The 17977-nt window shown below is 48.2% G+C and overlaps 1 protein-coding gene across 1 annotated transcript in view; it reads left to right on the top strand.

Moving 5' to 3' along the window:
* Window positions 1–11067: 11067 nt before the first annotated feature.
* The window catches only part of SORT1 (sortilin 1), a 42385-nt gene continuing 35475 nt past the window's right edge, over window positions 11068–17977 (top strand). The window contains exon 1 of the mRNA XM_032799642.2: window positions 11068–11291. Within this exon, the coding sequence (XP_032655533.1) occupies window positions 11127–11291 (165 nt within the window). The 5' untranslated portion in view covers window positions 11068–11126. The remainder of the gene's footprint in view (window positions 11292–17977) is intronic.

The raw sequence follows: 17977 nt of genomic DNA, 5'->3' as shown, positions 1-17977 counted from the left end.
GCAGAGAAGAAAACTTGCTTTGGCAAATGGGAATGCTTAAGACATCAATTTCTGTAGAATTTACTGAAACAGAAAACTAGTATTCTTACACCTCTGAAAAAAACCTTTCCACTGTGACTCTGAAGTGGAAGCTGTTTCTGTCTCCAGCATTAATTTCATGGCTGCTTTTAGCTTTTTCAAGCAGGAGCGTGAAATTGACAAGACTGATCAGTTTCACTGTTACTATCCCTTACCTTGTGGAAGTCCCAACACCAAGAATTGGGTCAGTTTTCTTTTGCTGTTGCTTGGGAATGGTCTGAGCAGCAGCAAAGGGAGGCAGGGGGGTGTTGAAGGCAGGAGGAAGACCTCATAATGGAGACTGGGTAAGGTTAGAATAGCAGAGCCCTCCAGAAGGCTAGGCAGAGGGAAAACTCATCCTTCCAGCTGCTGGGAGCATGAAAGTTTCAAATTGAACACAAATAGACATGTAAGGTAAACCCCAAAGCAATGTCCAGACAGCATCCTTATAGGAATCCCAGCATCTCTTTCTAGTAGAAAGAGTGGGAGGCTGGACTTCACCAGCCAATTGTCTGTGGACCTTAAAAATAAATTAAATAAATAAATAAAAATAAAGCCATATTGGGTCAGACCAATGGGCCATCTAGCCAAGTATCCTATCTTCTGACCATGCCCAGTGCCAGATGCTTCATGACTGGTGTGGAGAAATTGCCCATTCCCTCTGATTTTATAGATCCCTATCATATCCCTCCTTAGTCATGACTTTTTTCTAACCTGAACAGTCCCAGTCTAAGCTCTCCTTGTATGGAAGCTATTCCATAACCCTAATCATTTTTATTACTTTGTACCTGTACCTACTGTTCATGGAGGCTCCCTCATATCCGGTACTAGAGTAATTGTATGTTGGATTCTCTTGTCCATCGAAGCAACAAGTGTTCAGCTGGTGTTGACTTAAGCGCTGTTTATTTGGTTTTATGGCTTCACACATGGGAAGTGACTTTGATCCTGGATTTGCAAAATATGGTTGCATGTCTTGCTAGTGTAGTGGTTATTGAGGGGAGAGTTTGAGGCATTGGCCTTCTGACTTGCTCTCTTCTCCTGCAGAGATTTCTCACTCTACTTCTCGAAAGTAAAGAGAGCCTCATGGCACTGACCTCTCCATCTAGATCTGTCCAATGCAACAAGTTCCCACGTTTCAGTGACTAGCATGCTTTGAGGTTGGCCTTCAGGGTGTCTTTGTATCTAAGGCTAAGTCGACCCTTAGAATGGGTTCCTGTGCTCCGCTGGCTGTAGAGCACTGCTTTTGGTATATAGGAAACCTCCATGCAGACCAGGTGCCAAACCCAGCAAAGCTGAACCTGGATGAGGATGGTCTCAATGGCAGAGATTTCACACCTCTCAAGGACTTAAATGTTGGGGCTCCTGTCCTGCCCCTTGATGTTGGAGATGGATGTTAGGTTGCTCTCCACTTGTTTGATATGGCAGCGGTACGATGTCCATGTGTCACAGACATGGAAGAGTTGAGTGCGTACAATAGCATGGTAGATCATCTTGGTTCTGAGGTAGACTGCATGCTCCCTTTGGAGGAGCCTGTGGGTGAGCCTGCCAAATGCCAAGTTTCCTTCACCAGGTGCTGAGTGATCTCATAATCCAACATGGCATTGCTGGAAAGTGTGCTACCCAGGTAGCAGAATTTCCTGCCTGAGATGAAGGGTGTATTGTTAATTGTGACACTGGGATCATTGTGCTCATGATGCTGATGATCTGATGCTGGTGAATGCAGGCTGATTGTAAAAACAAAGCATTTTGAGGCTGAGGCATAGGCAAAGCAGTTCACGGTAAGCTGATTGTCCTTGGGCGTGTGTTCAATGAGGGCACAGTTATCAGCACAGGAGCTGTCCTAATAGCTGTTTGATTACCTTGATGCGGGCCCTGAGTCACTGAGATTGAATAGACCCATCCTCCACCCCCATCCAATCTGAACTGGATGTGTACTTCTCCCTCCATCAAAGTCCTGGAATGCAAACAAGAGCATGGCTGAAAAGACAAATGCAGAGAATGAGAGCCATTCTTCACCCCTGTTTGGGGCCATTGGTGACAGGGAAGGCTTCTGATGAGTCACCACACTCCATCACCTTGGCCATCATGCCACCGTGAAATGAGCAGATGGTAGCAATCACCTTCTCTGTGCAGCCAAATTTAAGAAGGCGTTCCCATAGGCCCTCGAGATTCACCGTGTTGAAGGCCATGGCCAGGTCAGCAAACACTACGTACAGGTCCTTGTTCTGTTCACAAGCCTTCTGTTGTGTTTGTCAGGCTGAAAAAATAATGTCCAGGGTGTCGCAGTCAGCACCAAAGCCACACTGTGACTGAGTCAACTAGATGAGAGACAAGCCTGTTGGGGACAACCTGAGCAAGGATCAGACACCAGTGAGATTCTGCACCGGTTGTCACAGCTAGAGGTGCTTCCCTTCCTCTTGTAGAGATGGACTATGAAAGCTTCCTTATATGCCTGTTGCACCATACCCTGTTCCTATAGAACCTTGAAAAGGCTGGGGGGCTTCCTGATTAGGGGGGCACCTCCCACATTTGTGCACTTCAGGTTGACGCGACGCTATCAGGACATGGTGACTTGCCTATGGACAGCTCCTTTAACTTCATCTAAAGAAAGGTACACGGGCAGCTCCTCCAGGCCAGGACGCTGCAGGAGTGAGTCAATGGCATTGTCAGACATAGTTCAGGAGACGATCAATGTACTTTGCTCAGGGAGAGAATATTCCCTTTGTGAGCAACTGGTTACTGTCGGCTGTGAGGGCAGTGACTGTACCACTGGATTTTGGGCCATACACAGCACGGAGACCTTCATAGAAGGTCTTCATGTCATGCTTGTCAGCAGCTTCCTGCAGTTCTAGAGCCTTCTGCTCCCCCCACTGGTTCTTCATCAGGTTTGCAGTGTTTGGCCTGATGCTACCAGGCCTTCCTTGCTGATTTCTTATCCAAAATGTAGGGGGTGTGTGTGGTGTGCATAGTCTCCACTAGCCGGTCTGTTTCTTGGTCACTCTCATTGAACCAATCTTGGTGTTTCTGCCTTAGAAAGCCAAGAACCTTGGATGTGACATCTGAGCTTCTGCGTGATTGCATCAATATCTCCAGAGTTCTCTGGGACCTCAGCTAATGCAGTCTCTGGTGTTAGTTTGAACTTTGCTTGCTTGCTGGGGTATTTCGTGGCAGCTCATTGATCTTCTTTGGTGGTTTGTGGTGTCTTCTAGAGCACTCTGAGAAGTGTAGCAACATGCTTCTCTCCAGCATTCGGCTCTTCTCACAGCGTGGGTGATGTGCACATCTTTAGTGTCTTTAAACCATACAATTATGTAATACAGCATGTGCCTGTTTTGATCTGGGATGCATCCATATTGTCTTGGCCTGTTGGAAGACTGTGTTGGTAAGGGTGAGATTGAGCTCGGCACACTTGGAGAGAAGTAGTTGGCTGCTGGAGTTTGACCTTCCAATAGCATTCTATTCCCCATGTCAGAACTGGCTCGCACACAAGCATTAAAGTCTCTGAAAAGGCCTGCTCTGTTAGCTCAGGAGGATATGAGCTGCATATCTGCTCTAGTTTGTGGAGAATGACCATTGCCATAAGGCCACCTGTGTGCAGAGTTGTGACTAAGGACTGCCAGCAGCATCCTCTGCCTGTCCTTGTCACCACAGCATTTGGGTAAGTTGTTTACGCTGAATGAGCTAAATGAGTTTGGCTGAACAACCAGCACTATGAATGGGTTTAAGTGAGAGAGGCTTGCTCAGAGCCTCTCCCATGCTCTTACCCAAGCAGCTGTTGCTCCGCTGGTGCAATAAATGCCACTGGCATGGCAGCTGTTGTGCATGCAAGATTTCTGTTCGCAGTTGTCCCTTTTCCTAGGTGAGCTGCCGAGCTGAGCTGAAAAGACTCATCTACCATAAACGTAGTAATTGGCCAGTGACTACTTATATCACACAGGTTGCCCTTATATGCCATCACAAGGCATGTGCTTCGTTGACCTGAGTATTAGAATCCTTGACTCTTACTAAAATCTACAGATGAAAAGTAAGTCTCAGCTCCATTTTACAGATGAGTATTCCTCACGGGCCTTATTTGCAGACCTATAATCTCAAAGGTGTGTGCCACTGAAACTTGCCCATTAAAAAGAAATGTAGGATTCAGGTATGTGGAGGTCAGTGTTAGTGTTTCCATGGCTTGGATTAATATGATGCACAACAGCATGTTGCCTTTATAGCAACATTCTCTGGTTCTCAATTGTTGTGCAATTAGTCATGGTACCTGACCAGAAGAATCCTGCTGTTCCAGGGGATGGTGCTGTTCCTTTGACTTTCCTTTTCTAGGCAACAAATACAACAAACACATCTTCCCTGGGTGGGGACTCAAAACAAAGAAATGTCCTTTATATCCTATCCTAATCACGTTTGCTGGTACCAACTATCATGTGATGCTGACATGGTATTTTAACTAAATCAAGGCTTTGCATTCTGATCTCTGTTCCCTCGGCCCTAGGGAGAAACACTAAACACTTGAAGTTGTTGCAAGTCAGCCAACAAGTCAAATATAGTACAAGTAGGGCATCCTGAAATAATAGATTTTGCTCTCTTGCCACATCCCACTCAAATGAGTTTCATCTCGGCTCTTTTTGATGCCTTCCCACAGTACTACTCAGATGATATACAATGCTGTTAGGCAGTTGTAGAAATGTCAGATATTTGTCCTTATGTTTTTCAAATTTGAAATCCAAATGAATGCATGGAAAAATAGCATCTGTGGAGGGGATGACACTGATATAAAATTAAGCTCTTTTCTTGCCTGCAGTCCCCCTCTCATTTGCTAGAGAGCATGGAATGAGAACAAAATGAAGAGTCAGAAACTTCTGATTTTTAATCTGTTTACCCGCTGACTTAATCTGTGGCTTTGGGCAAAGCAAAGTCACTTAACCTGTCTTCTACACAGCTTATCTCACTTTGGCAGATATCTCACTTCCGCATAGTTATGAGGCTTAGTCACTGAAAAGCTTTCAAGATGACGAGTGTTGCACAGATGGGTTAGGAATTTTCTCCTTTGCGCCTTCCCTTAACCTGAATATCTGTAAACTCCATACCTGCCTTGGGCCAAAGGGGGAGCTTTTATCTCTTTGATTCCAATGGTCGTTTCTGAATGGTCTTACTTTCCCCATGACCTCTGCCATGGAGTTGGAGCTTAATTTGTTACAAAGCTGTTCTTTACCATCAAAAAGCACTTAAAGTTTCATTGTGCTGGCATGGAGCTGCACTCTTCAAACAGCAGCATCGCACTGTGGGAGCTGAGGTTTAGTCTCCTTGCTAGGATTCTGAGACTGTGTAAGTGTGTGGCCATGGTTCAGCTATCTTGCATAACATTTTAAATGTGGATTTGTAAGGGCATAATTATAGCCCAGAATGAAAAACCTTTCAGAATGTTTATGCTAGAAGAGGGCTTAGGCATTGAAGAGAAACCAGTTAAACGTGCATGTCCAGCTTCTCTGCCTCTTCCAGTGAATGAACATCTATTCCAGCCTACCTACTAAAAGTATCTTTTTACATTCCTTCTATATAGTGCTATATTGCATCCCTTCACTGAGTCCCCATCTGTTAATCCATCTAATTCAAACTCATTGTTTTACTAATCTCGCACCTCATATCATTTGTGCTCTCATGTCCCCTTTCTCACTAGGTTTGTTTTTCCCCATCTTCTCATTTTACTAATCCTTTTGCCTCCAGTTTTTGGCTTCATGTCTCTGTCATGCTACTTGCCTAGGCCTGGATCAGTTACCAAGCTCCCTCTCTATCTCTCCCTTTCAGTCTAATTCTCCAGCAATTTCTTCTCAGATCCCTGCACTGTCTTGAGGGTGAAGTCCAGTGGTGAAGGGCATGTGCCTTAAAGCATGTAAAACATCATGTGAATTTGGGATTCTAGATTTGTTTTCCAACCTTTGCAAGCAGCCATCTGTTTAATCGTGCTAAATCCTCACCTGTAACAGAAGCTGCTTTCCACTCATGCCATGGCGTCACTGAGGCTTGGAATTGGGGTTACTCTTGTTCCTGCCCAAATTACCGTGGCTTGCACTGCTCACTGGGCCAGCTACCCCTAGCATTGCTACCATGAAGCGCTCAAAAATCTTGATGTGATTTTTGAACCAAAGATTTTAAAAACATTTAAAAAAAAATGACCTTCTGGTTTTTAAGCCTTTAGAGCATGTTCTGGGTCCCACTTTCAACTTTGTTCACAGCCAGGATGGTTAGAAACTTTTAAAACTACTTGGTTGAGTCTCACATATTCACCCAACTTCAGCTGGAGCTGTAAGAAAAACACTGTCAGGTGAATGTCAGATTGTTTGTTTGAAAAGTGTGAATTGGGAGTGCTTTGTTCCAGGTGGGCCTTGAGTGGGCCTGACTGTTATAAAAAGGCAGTTAGCTGCTCAGCTGGTTTGCCGCTAACAGCGAAGGCTAACAAGGGGAGTTTGCCTGGGAATTGGCCGGGGGAGAGCCCACCTAGGCTGTCATCTCACGGGCTTCTGTGAGTTGCTGCAACAGTAGAGGAAGCTCTTAGAAGGAAGAAATTATGGATGGTGAACGATCAGCTGTTGTAACCTGCACAGGATGTGCCATGTTTGTCTTTCTTCCACAGGACAGAACTGACTTTGTACAGACAAAGTGCAAGCTGGTCTCCATATTGGAAGAGAAGGTTCAAGGTCTGGAGCAACAAGTATCGACCCTGCATTGCATAGGAAAAAATAAAGATTTCCTGGACAGACATCAGGATATGCTTCTACGGGCACAACATTCTGAAGAATTGGAGCAGGCTATGCAGAGGGGGGAGAGAGATGGTGAAGAAATTTGGCAGCATGTGACCTCCAGAAGAAGAATGAGGAGTGTCCATGTACCAGCAGTGGAGATACAGAAAAGTAACTGTTTTCATGTTCTCTCCACAGGCACTAATGTGGAGAGTGGACTAGATGATATGTCTGAGGGAAGGGAGCAGAAGGAGACTTCACCGATTGGAAGGCATGAGATGCACTGTCCTAGGAATGGGGGTTCCATGACCACCGCTCCCAAGGAGGGGGGTGGTGGTTGGAGACTCCCTCCTCAGGGGGACTGAGTCATCTATCTGCTGCCCCGACCAAGAAAACCAAGAGGTCTGCTGCTTGCCAGGAGCTAGGATTCACAATGTGATGGAGAAACTGCTGAGACTCATCAAGCCCTTGGATCGCTACCCCTTCCTGCTTCTCCACGTGGGCACGAATGATACTGCCAGGAATGACCTTGAGCAGATCACTGCAGACTACGTGGCTCTGGGAAGAAGGATAAAGGAGTTTGAGGCGCAAGTGGTGGTCTTGTCCATCCTCCCTGTGAAAGGAAAAGGCCTGGGTAGAGATCGTCGAATTGTGGAAGTCAACGAATGGCTACGCAGGTGGTGTCGGAGAGAAGGCTTTGGGTTCTTTGACCATGGGATGGTGTTCCAAGAAGGAGGAGTGCTAGGCAGAGATGGGCTCCATCTAACGAAGAGAGAGAAGAGCATCTTTGCAAGCAGGCTGGCTAACCTAGTGAGGAGGTCTTTAAACTAGGTTCACCAGGGGAAGGAGACCAAAGCCCTGAGGTAAATGGGGAAACGAGATACCGGGAGGAAGCACGAGCAGGAGAGTGCAAGAGGGGAGGACTCCTATATCATACTGAGAAAGCAGGACAATCAGCAAGTTACCTTAAGTGCCTATACACAAATGCAGGAAGCATGGGAAACAAGCAGGGAGTCCTGGCAGAGTCAAGGAACTATGATGTGACAGGAATAACAGAGACTTGGTGGGATAACTCGCATGACTGGAGTACTGTCATGGATGGATATACACTGTTCAGAAAGGACAGGCAGGGCAGAAAAGGTGGAGTTGCACTGTATGTAAGAGAGCAGTATGACTGCTCAGAGCTCCAGTATGAAATTGGAGAAAAACCAGAGAGTCTCTGAATTAAGTTTAGAAGTGTGAGCAACAAAGATGATGTTGTGGTGGGAGTCTGTTATAGACCACCAGACCAGGGGGGATGAAGTGAACGAGGCTTTCTTCTGGCAAGTAGCAGAAGTTACTAGATTGCAGGCCCTGGTTCTGATAGGAGACTTTAATCACCCTGATATCTGCTGGGAGAGCAATACAGCAGTGCACAGACAATCCAGGAAGTTTTTGGAACACGTAGGGGACAATTTCCTGCTGCAAGTACTGGAGGATACAACTAGGGGCAGAGCTCTTCTAGATCTGTTGCTCACAAACCAGGAAGAATTAATAGGGGAAGCAAAAGTGGATGGGAAGCTGGGAGGCTGTGACCATGAGATGGTCGAGTTCAGGATCCGGATGCAAGGAAGAAAGGAGATCAGCAGAATACGGACTCTGGACTTCGGAAAAGCAGACTTTGACTCCCTCAGGGAACTGATGGGCAGGATCTTCTGGGAAAATAACATGAGGGGGAAAAGAGTCCAGGAGAGCTGGCTGTATTTTAAAGAATCTTTATTGAGGTTGCAGGAAAAATACATCCCAATGTGTAGAAAGAATAGTAAATATGGCAGGCAACCAGCTTGGGTTAACAGTGAAATCCTTGCTGATCTTAAACGCAAAAAAGAAGCTGACGATGTGGAAGATTGGACAAATGACCAGGGAAGAGTATAAAAATATTGCTCAGGCTTGCAGGAATGAAATCAGGAAGGCCAAATCACACTTGGAGCCGCAGCTAGCAAGAGATGTTAAGAGTAACAAGAAGGGTTTCTTCAGGTATGTTAGCAACAAGAAGAAAGTCAAGGAAAGTGTGGGCCCCTTACTGAATAAGGGAGGCAAGCCTGAGACAGAGGATGTGGAAAAAGCTAATGTACTCAATGCTTTTTTTGCCTCTGTCTTCACAACAAGGTCAGCTCCCAGACTGCTGCACTGGCAGCACAGTATGGGAGAAGGTGACCAGCCCTCTGTGGAGAAAGAAGTGGTTCGGGACTATTTAGAAAAACTGGATGAGCACACAAGTCCATGGGGCCGGATGCACTGCATCCGAGGGTGCTAAAGGAGTTGGCAGATGTGATTGCAGAGCCATTGGCCATTATCTTTGAAAAACTCATGGCAAACGGGGGAGGTCCTGATGACTGGAAAAAGGCTAATGTAGTGCCCATCTTTAAAAAAGGGAAGGAGGAGGATCCAGGGAACTACAGGCCAGTCAGCCTCACCTCAGTCCCTGGAAAAATCATGGAGCAGGTCCTCAAGGAATCAATTCTGAAGCACTTAGAGGAGAGGAAAGTGATCAGGAACAGTCAGCATGGATTCACCAAGGGCAAGTCATGCCTGACTAACCTAATTGCCTTCTATGAGGAGATAACTGGCTCTGTGGATGAGGGAAAGCAGTGGATGTGTTTATTCCTTGACTTTAGCAAAGCTTTTGATACGGTCTCCCACAGTATTCTTGCCAGCAAGTTAAAGAAGTATGGGCTGGATGAATGGACTATAAGGTGGATAGAAAGCTGGCTAGATCATCTCGGGCTCAACGGGTAGTGATCAATGGCTCCATGTCTAGTTGGCAGCCGGTATCAAGCGGAGTGCCCAAGGGTCGGTCCTGGGGCCAGTTTTGTTCAATATCTTCATTAATGATCTGGAGGATGGCGTGGACTGCACTCTCAGCAAGTTTGCAGATGACACTAAACTGGGAGGAGTGGTAGATACGCTGGAGGGTAGGGATAGGATACAGAGGGACCTAGACAAATTAGAGGATTGGGCCAAAAGAAACCTGATGAGGTTCAACAAGGACAAGTGCAGAGTCCTGCACTTAGGACGGGAAGAATCCCATGCACTGTTACAGACTAGGGACCGAATGGCTAGGCAGCAGTTCTGCAGAAATAGGTTGGATATTAGGAAAAACTTTTTCACTAGGAGGATGGTGAAGCACTAGAATGGGTTATCTCTGGAGGTAGTGGAATCTCCTTCCTTTGAGGTTTATAAGGTCAGGCTTGACAAATCCCTTGCTGGGATGATTTAGTTGGGGACTGGTCCCACTTTGAGCAGGGGGTGAGACTAGATGACCTCCTCAGGTCCCTTTCAAACCTGAGATTCTATGATTCTAATGGTGATAGATGGAGCCCGCCAGCAGGGTTAGCTTTAAGTCCATTATTAATGTAGAACCATAGAATATCAGGGTTGGAAGGGACCTCAGGAGGTCATCTAGTCACAGCCCCTGCTAAAGCAGGACCAATCCCCAGAACAGGTTTTTACCCCAGTTCCCTAAATGGCCCCCTCCACGACTGAGCTCACAATCCAGGATTTAGCAGGCTACTGAGCTATCCCTCCCCCCATAGAACCAGCATGCAGCAAAAACGCCCATAGGGCCACAGCTGGGGGCCTAGGACAAGGCCTGGACTCAGATGCCTGGGTTCTGGTCTCAGCTCTGGGGCCCGGCTCTAGTAGGGGAGTAGGCTGTTGTACCCCCGGGCTGCCTGGTGGGAGCGTGGAGGAACCAGGCTTCCACAGGGCGCTGCGCCTTTAAGTGCTCTGGGGAGCGGGACTTGTAGACACAACGTTTCCAGGTTGCAAAGTAGAGGCTGTTAAATTCAACCAATTAAAAAAAGAACAACCTGCTCTGCGCATCTACTAGCCAATCAGAGAACGGTCGCGGGGTAGACTAGGATTGAGGGGAAATAAGATTAACGGTGGGTCTAGGCAATCACTTTATGCGAGGTCAACCAATGAGCGAGGCGTTTGTGGAAGAAGGTGGTGCTTGGAATGCATGAGTGACAAGGAGGGAACCTAATCAGAAGGTAAAGGGTCTGGTCAGGTTCGGCCCATGTGACGTTGCTAGGGGGACGGTGTGAGTGCTTGAGAGATAGAGACGGACAGTTCATGAAGCCAATCACAATTATGAGGCGCGCTCGGCCACACGAACGGGGAAAGAACCCTCATGGAGGGCGGGGCTTGTTTCCTGGATGGAGAGTGCCGTTTCCTTTAACCAATGAGAAGTGGCAGCTGAGTGCGTGCTACCCAATGGGGTGGCTGTAGGCGGGGCGCGGCGAAGCCGGGGTCCGGACGCTGGCAGCTGCTGGCCTGGGCTGGTTAGTGGCGATGGGGCTGAGGGAGGCTGCGCTGTGGGGGACCGTCCTGCTGCTGCTGGGACCCGACCGGCTGGAAGGGGCCCGTGGCGGGCCGCTGCGGAGACGGCGGGCGGTGGAGCCGGGCTGCGGGGAGCTGCGCGGGGTCGAACCCATCCTGGGCAACAACACCTACCAGGTGCGGGGCGGGGGGGCGGACAGACCGACACACCGCGTTCCCCCCCGCCGCCGCTGAGTGCGGACAGACCGACACACCGCGTTCCCCCCCGCCGCCGCTGAGGGCGGACAGACCGACACACCGCGTTCCCCCCCGCCGCTGAGGGCGGACAGACCGACACACCGCGTTCCCCCCCGCCGCCGCCGCTGATGGTCTTGCCGTGCCCAGAATAGGGGATACTGCCCTGTGCCAGCCATGCCTGCCTGGTCTTGGGGGGCTCCCACGCTGCCTTGGTCTTTGCCTCCTATCAGAGCCGCCAGGACAGCAATTCACCTTCCTCCTCTTGCAGGCAGGGGCCCGGGAGAGCTAAAGCTGGCCCTCCCACCTTGCTTTCTAGCACTAGTTGCCGGTGCCTTCAAGAAATCGCTGCATACAATAGGTATTGGGGCGGGAGGCAGCTGGTCTTTGCCTGCGCAGCCAGGAGCCGAGGGGGTTAAGTTTGTATAGAGCAGGTTCCTGCCACGTGAGTGTCTATTATGGCAAATGTCAGTGTGACCTTTGGTAAGTCACTTCCTAGGTTGGTGCCTCTGTTTCCCCATCTGCTGAATGGGGATAATGGAACCCATTTTGCCTGGAGTTAGAGAGGTATCTTTAATGTCTGAGCGCTTGGTTTACCTGCATGTGTCAGCGAAGGGCAGGCTAGTCTGTGCGCTATTGCAGGCCCATAGAGGACCTACAGAGAACACTTCAACGTTGTGTTGAACACCTGGGTGTGCCTTCACCTGAGAAGCATTGTAACTTCTCCCTGATTTTCAAAGTGAGATTGAAAACAGGTCACTCTGCTGATGCTGAGCGAGCGGCAGAGGGGCCATACTGCTGCTCCTGTGAGCTTGTCGGGCGTCTGAGGTGCTGAGTCTTGTTGCATCTGTGGAACTCTGTAGCAGTCTCTGAAAAAAACAAAATATAAAACAGCCATTCCCTCGCCCCCCTAGTCATCAGTTAGCCACACTTCACTGACCTGATAGAGTGCAGTGGCTCCAAAGATTGCACCTGTATGTGTACTGCAGGAACCTGTGCTCCACTGACAATGAGCATAGGGGCATATAATCCAGACTGTAACAGGCCCTTAACTGTAGCAGGGCAATTCAGTGCTGCTGTTGCATTAATAATCTGCTGTAGAAAATCCTATTATTTGGTTCCTTCTGTATCCCTCCTGTCTCTCCCTATTCTCTTTATGGCTTTAGCAGATGTTTGTTTCACTCTTGGTGTTTGTCTTTGTGATTTAATTCTGTACCTGAGACGTATTACCATTTTGGGGATCCCCTGAGAGGCAGAACTATGTCTGGCAGGCTTATCCCCCTTTCCTCTGGGGAGGGATCTCTTAGCTGGGTAGAGCCTGAGTTAACATTTGATTCAGTGGCTTCTCTTTCTGCATTTTTCTATTTTAAACTTTAAGTAATAGCTGAGATGCTATTCTCACAGAAGATGTGATGTCAGCACTTCACCTGAATGCAGTAGCTTCTTAGTACAGTGATTGAAAGAATGAGGTGGAAGATTAAGGAGATGCTGCCAGGTTTGGTAGACCTAAAATCTAATGTCCTGGTTATTTCCCATTTGCACAGACAGCTTAAACTTCAGTCATCTAACCCCCACAAAAGCTAAATGGGTTAGTCCTCTCTCCTAGTACAGGTCTCCCCCGCAACAGCCACCTTACCAATTGCTTACTAGCCAGGAGCTGGTAGAAAAAAGGAGATGTTAACCCCAGAAAGATCTAGGGGTACTGTGCTGGAAGCCCCAGCTGCCTTCTGCTTTTGTGTAAATACTCTGTTTTATTGTTACCTCATGCTCCCAACTCACCCTCATCCTGCTTGCCTGTGGCATCCTGCCTGACACCTTGATTGTAACTCTATGGGGGAAGGAGTGTTGTCCTAGTTACTTGTCTGTCCAGCACTTAGCACAGTGGAATACTGTTCTTTGATGGGGGTTCCTGGTTGCTACTATAATATAGCAACTGGGAAGGGTCCTGGGATTCTTAACTATTGTACTATCGTTCCCGCCACCTGCCTCAAATAGGTGAGCTTCCTGGCTGCTCAGAAGGGCAGAGGTTTCTTCTACCCATCCCACAGAGCCTCTGTGCTACAGCAAGCTGGGGGTGCGGCGGAGGGGGAGTGTGACTATTAGTCCCCTTCTTTCCCCAGCCTCTTCTTTGGGCCCTTCTCCCCCCAGGAGCAGCTCCAGTGTCTGCCTCTGCTTTTAGCTTTCCAAACTAACAGGTGCTGGGAGAAAAAGACAGAGATTCTAAGGCCAGAAGTGATGATCCTGATCAGTTTCGCCTCCTGGCCACAGCATTCTTAGTGCTATTATTAATCTTAACTGCTCTTGTTAATTTCATGCTGTTGCTTGGCAAAACTATGAGCAGAAGCAGAGGCACTGTCTGCAGACTCTGGAAGATAGGCACTGCATCGATTTACATGAAATTCACATTTGGGAAGGTTTTCTTCGCAATCATAAGGACTAAAACCTTAGATTCTGTAGCAATGAGTGGTGAAGCCTACCACTCACTAGGCAGTAGTAAACTGGCCTGGCTTGGATAATTGGGTTTTAAGCCCATTTCTATTAGCCTCTTCTTTACCTGATGTAGGATCAAAAGTTGGGATTCATTTGCTTACTCTTTCTGACACATTGGAGGTATTTAGTCCCAGTGTAATGTGACATTGTTTGTGGATGCTTTATCCTTCCTTTGTGGTGGATGGGCCCTATGGTATAACGGTATTCTGCAGTATATCTGCTGTCATCCTATTGTGTCTGGAGCTGAGACTTAAAAACCTCCTCTGGCTTCCTTCCAGGGATTGCAAAGCCCTTTACTAACACTGAGTTTAGCATCCCAACCTCCCTGTAACACAGGCAGTTTTGTCCCATTTTACAGTTGAGAAACAAGCTTAGAGAGGGCAAGTGTCTTGCCCAAAGTGAGTATATGACAGATCTGAGAACAGAGGCCATATATCCTGCTTCCTGTTTCTTTGCCTTAACCTACAATCCCATCCTCTCTCCCCTTCAGCGCATAGCTTCTGTAGGCATGTAAAAAGCACTTAGTGCCTAAAAGAAACAGGCTGTGTCAGAAATCAGCATTGGGGAATAACATTGGTGTCTCAGCACAGAGAAGAATATGAGCATTTATTTGCTAGAACTGTCAGTGTTTTGTCCTAGCCATCTGTGATAGAACAGATCGTGTCTGCTGGAGACGAGAGAACAAGCCATAGCTCTTACGCTTTTATTATGGGCCTCTGGAGTCCTGAAGAGGGAGTGAAATCTGGTATCTTCTTACACAGATTTCAGCCTCTGTTTTTGTTTAGCTTGCTCTCCCCCAGCCCTTGAGGGTCCTCTTCTCCCAGAGTCTCTGCTTTATGCTTGAGAGGTCCAACATCTCAGCTATGCCTGTGTGTGTATCTGTGGGGAATATAGTCTGTTCCCCATTCCCTATGGAGGGGAAAGGGTCTGTCAGTCTTCAGTCCAGGGAGGCCTGACCGGAGCTTTCTGTACAACTGAAGTACTGCTCCCTATTTGGCCAAGCAGACGACACAAGACACTCCTTCCATCCCCTCCTTGCGCAGGCCAGCTAAGGTAACTTCCCAAACCCTCTGCAGATTGCTGCCTGGGTAAACAGCTCTGTCTCACAGCAACACTTCTTCCTGGGATTCTCACTGTACTGGGATGTCAGTTCCAAAACTTCCAAGCAGCAGTAGGGGTGAGGAGAGAGCCAGTGGGTTTAATTCTATTGTTTGCTGGGCTTTCTTTCTCTAATCAGATGCTGAAACATGTGCCCACATGTGGCTGGCTCCTGATGGGTTTGAAAACCTCCTAGCTCAAGAATACACCTGCAAATCCAGGGTGGGGGTGAGGCTAGCATCAGCCAGTGTGCTCTCCTGCCTTAGCTGCCAAGTTAATGCGTAGCACCTGCCAGCTGGCTTGTGGAATAATAGCAGCTCCTCCTCCCTTTGCAGGTGTTTCCTCTGGGTTAAACATGCCATATGAGCAGACCTGTTTGGGTCTGAAGTGTTTTGTTGCCTTATATGTAAGAGGCAGTGTGGCCTCAGGGGCTGCGCATGGGACCGCGAGACAGCAGCTCTGGGGTTTCCATCCTAGCTTGGAAGCTACACTGGTTTATGCCTTGTGTAAGCCAACGGAAAGTGTTGCAAAACCCCCTCACTGCTTGCAATTCTTCTACCTTACAACACTTCCATATCTAAACACAACAGTGTTTGGGGGAATAAGGGAGTGATGCTTGAGCTTCTCTGAAAGCTGTGGCCCGAACATCATAGAAGGGAGCTGTGCTGCATGCTGATGTATCACAATGGTTTTGTCAGAAACCATGTGGCTGTGGGGACAAGTGAGATAGCCGCTGTCCCTGGAGCAACACTCGGTAAAGCTGCTTAGCCTCTGCACCTCAGTTTCTCTACTGTAACATGGGAGGCTACCTCTACCATTAGGGAGGAATATGGAAAAATCCTTGATGCAGTTTGAAAATAGAAAGTGTTAAACAGCTGGGGAATGTTAAACTAGAGGGAAGGCCTCAGAGTGATTTGCCCTGGATTTGGGAAACTTTCTGTGTGCGGTCTCTTATCTACTCAGTGGCATTTTGGGTTGCTTGTTGGCAGCCTGGCAGACAGCTTTTCTCTGAAATAAAATGATTCTTACCCTCTTAACAGAGTGAGGTCCCAGATCAATGTGAAGAAAAGGGACTTTCTGGCAGCAGAAGTGGGCCCTGCTCCAGCTCTGCTCATGCTTGAGGACATTTCATTTATTCTGTGTTCAGAGCAGCAGCCACCAAAACGTTTCCCAGCAGAGCCGGAATTTCCGGTTTAGAGACCGTGCTGACCAGCAGTGCGAATGCTGTTCCAACAGTGGGAAAGTGGGAGAACTCTCTGCTGTCCTGCTTGGTCCCTGCTGCACTGTCAGCCCTTTGCACTCTTGTCTGAGCATGAGCCATACCACGGCCTCTAGGTTTAGGAAGACACAATGCTCTGTTGCGAGGCTGGGAAGGTCAAGTTCTGAGCTCCTCCTCTGGTTTCCAGTGAGGGATGTTGTCTTCCATGATCAAGGGCTGCAGATGCAACCAGCCACCCTCGCTGTGTAATTAAACTGAAGAGGTGGCTTTGCTGATTGCCAGACCTCTCCAAGGGCAAGGGACAAGACACCTGAATAAGGAAACGCTTAAAATAAAATTCCTAGCTTTCCGCCTTCTCTTTATCGCCCTCCCAAATAGAATTTAAACAGGGGGTAATGAAAACCCATCAGGGATGTAGTGCTCCCATTCTGACGTTTCCAGAGTTCTTTGTAGGAATTGCGGTTGCTGCTTCTGGGGTGGAGCCCAGCAGCTGCCAAACAGCCATGCTGCTCCATGGTTTGGGAAAGCAATGGAGAGCCTTGTTTCTAGCAATGTAGTGGGGTTAAAGCTTCTACTCTTGAGGAAAAGCACTTGGGGTCTCTAATGACTCTAGGTAGTCAGGCCCTTGCATTTAGATCTTTCCAGAGATGGAGGATGGTCCAGTGGTTAGGGCTCTGGCCTAGGACTTGAGACATCTGGGTCCAATTCCCAGCCCTGCCACAAACTCCCTGTGTGAACTGGGGCAAGTCACTTAGCCTCACTTTGTGCTCAGTTCCTCATCTGTGCAATGGGGATAATAATCACGGAGGAAGATTGGAAGGTGCCCAGATAATAGCAGTGGGGCCATCTAGGTACCTTGGATATCGTACGGTATCAGAAAAATGGCTTCTATAGCGCATGGATTTTCATCAAGGATGTTTCTTATCCAGCTACAGCACAATCTGAGCCTGTGGCGTAGATGTGGGTTGTGGTTAGACGGGTGTGGTCCTCTAGATTCAGACTGATCCAGTAGGTCAGCCTGGTGACTTTCGTTGGCTGTTGGCAGGACTCAGGCATTACTATCCCCTGTATTACTGTACTGGATATATTCTACTGCCCCCTGTCCTGTATTTTGCATTTCAGGAGCTGGGTGTCTTGTTTGTGTAAGGGAACATCCTGTCTCCCAGGTGACTGGGTGGAAAGCTGCCTCTCTCTCTAGATGTATTGCCCAGTCTCCTGTTAGCACACATGGTGTGGGCGTGCTGGGGTATATGTCAGAATGTGGCTGTGCAGCTTTCAAAAAACCCTTAAACCTTGGCAGAACACTGAGTAATGATGATGCCACACTGCAGGAGCTGGGAACAGATGCTAATCTCAGTGTCTCAGAATCCCGGTGTGCTGACAGCTGCATTTCAAAGCATGATCCCTGTCAGGATAAGATACAGGGTCAGGAAGGACAGAAGGGGGGCTCTTCCCTTCCAAAAAGCAACTCTTAGCTCAGTCATTGGAGACTGGAGACCCCTGTGCTCTCTGCCAGATCTGCCTTCCTCATGCGCTGATGGAGGGGGCCTGATGTGCTAAATGCCACGATGACATAAGTGACCCATACTTTGCAGGGTCTGATTCACCACAGGGGTAACTTTTTTTCCTCTGCCCTTCCCAGGGAAGGGGTCAAGGTCCCGCCCGTTCAGCCACTGCTCTAGGATTTGATGGCGTCGGTACATGCTGAACCTGAACCCAGCCTAGCTCTCCACATGGTGTGATTTGTTGCCTTCTGTCCTGTCTGGTGCCTCCTGCGCTAACATGCACTGTCTGCTCATGCTCAGGCCTATTGCAAAGGCCT

The sequence above is a fragment of the Chelonoidis abingdonii genome, chromosome 4 (genome assembly GCF_003597395.2).
Source record: "Chelonoidis abingdonii isolate Lonesome George chromosome 4, CheloAbing_2.0, whole genome shotgun sequence".
NCBI lineage: Eukaryota > Metazoa > Chordata > Testudines > Testudinidae > Chelonoidis > Chelonoidis abingdonii.
Note: the sequence above shows the minus strand (reverse complement) of the source record. Positions and strands in the feature narration are given on the sequence as shown.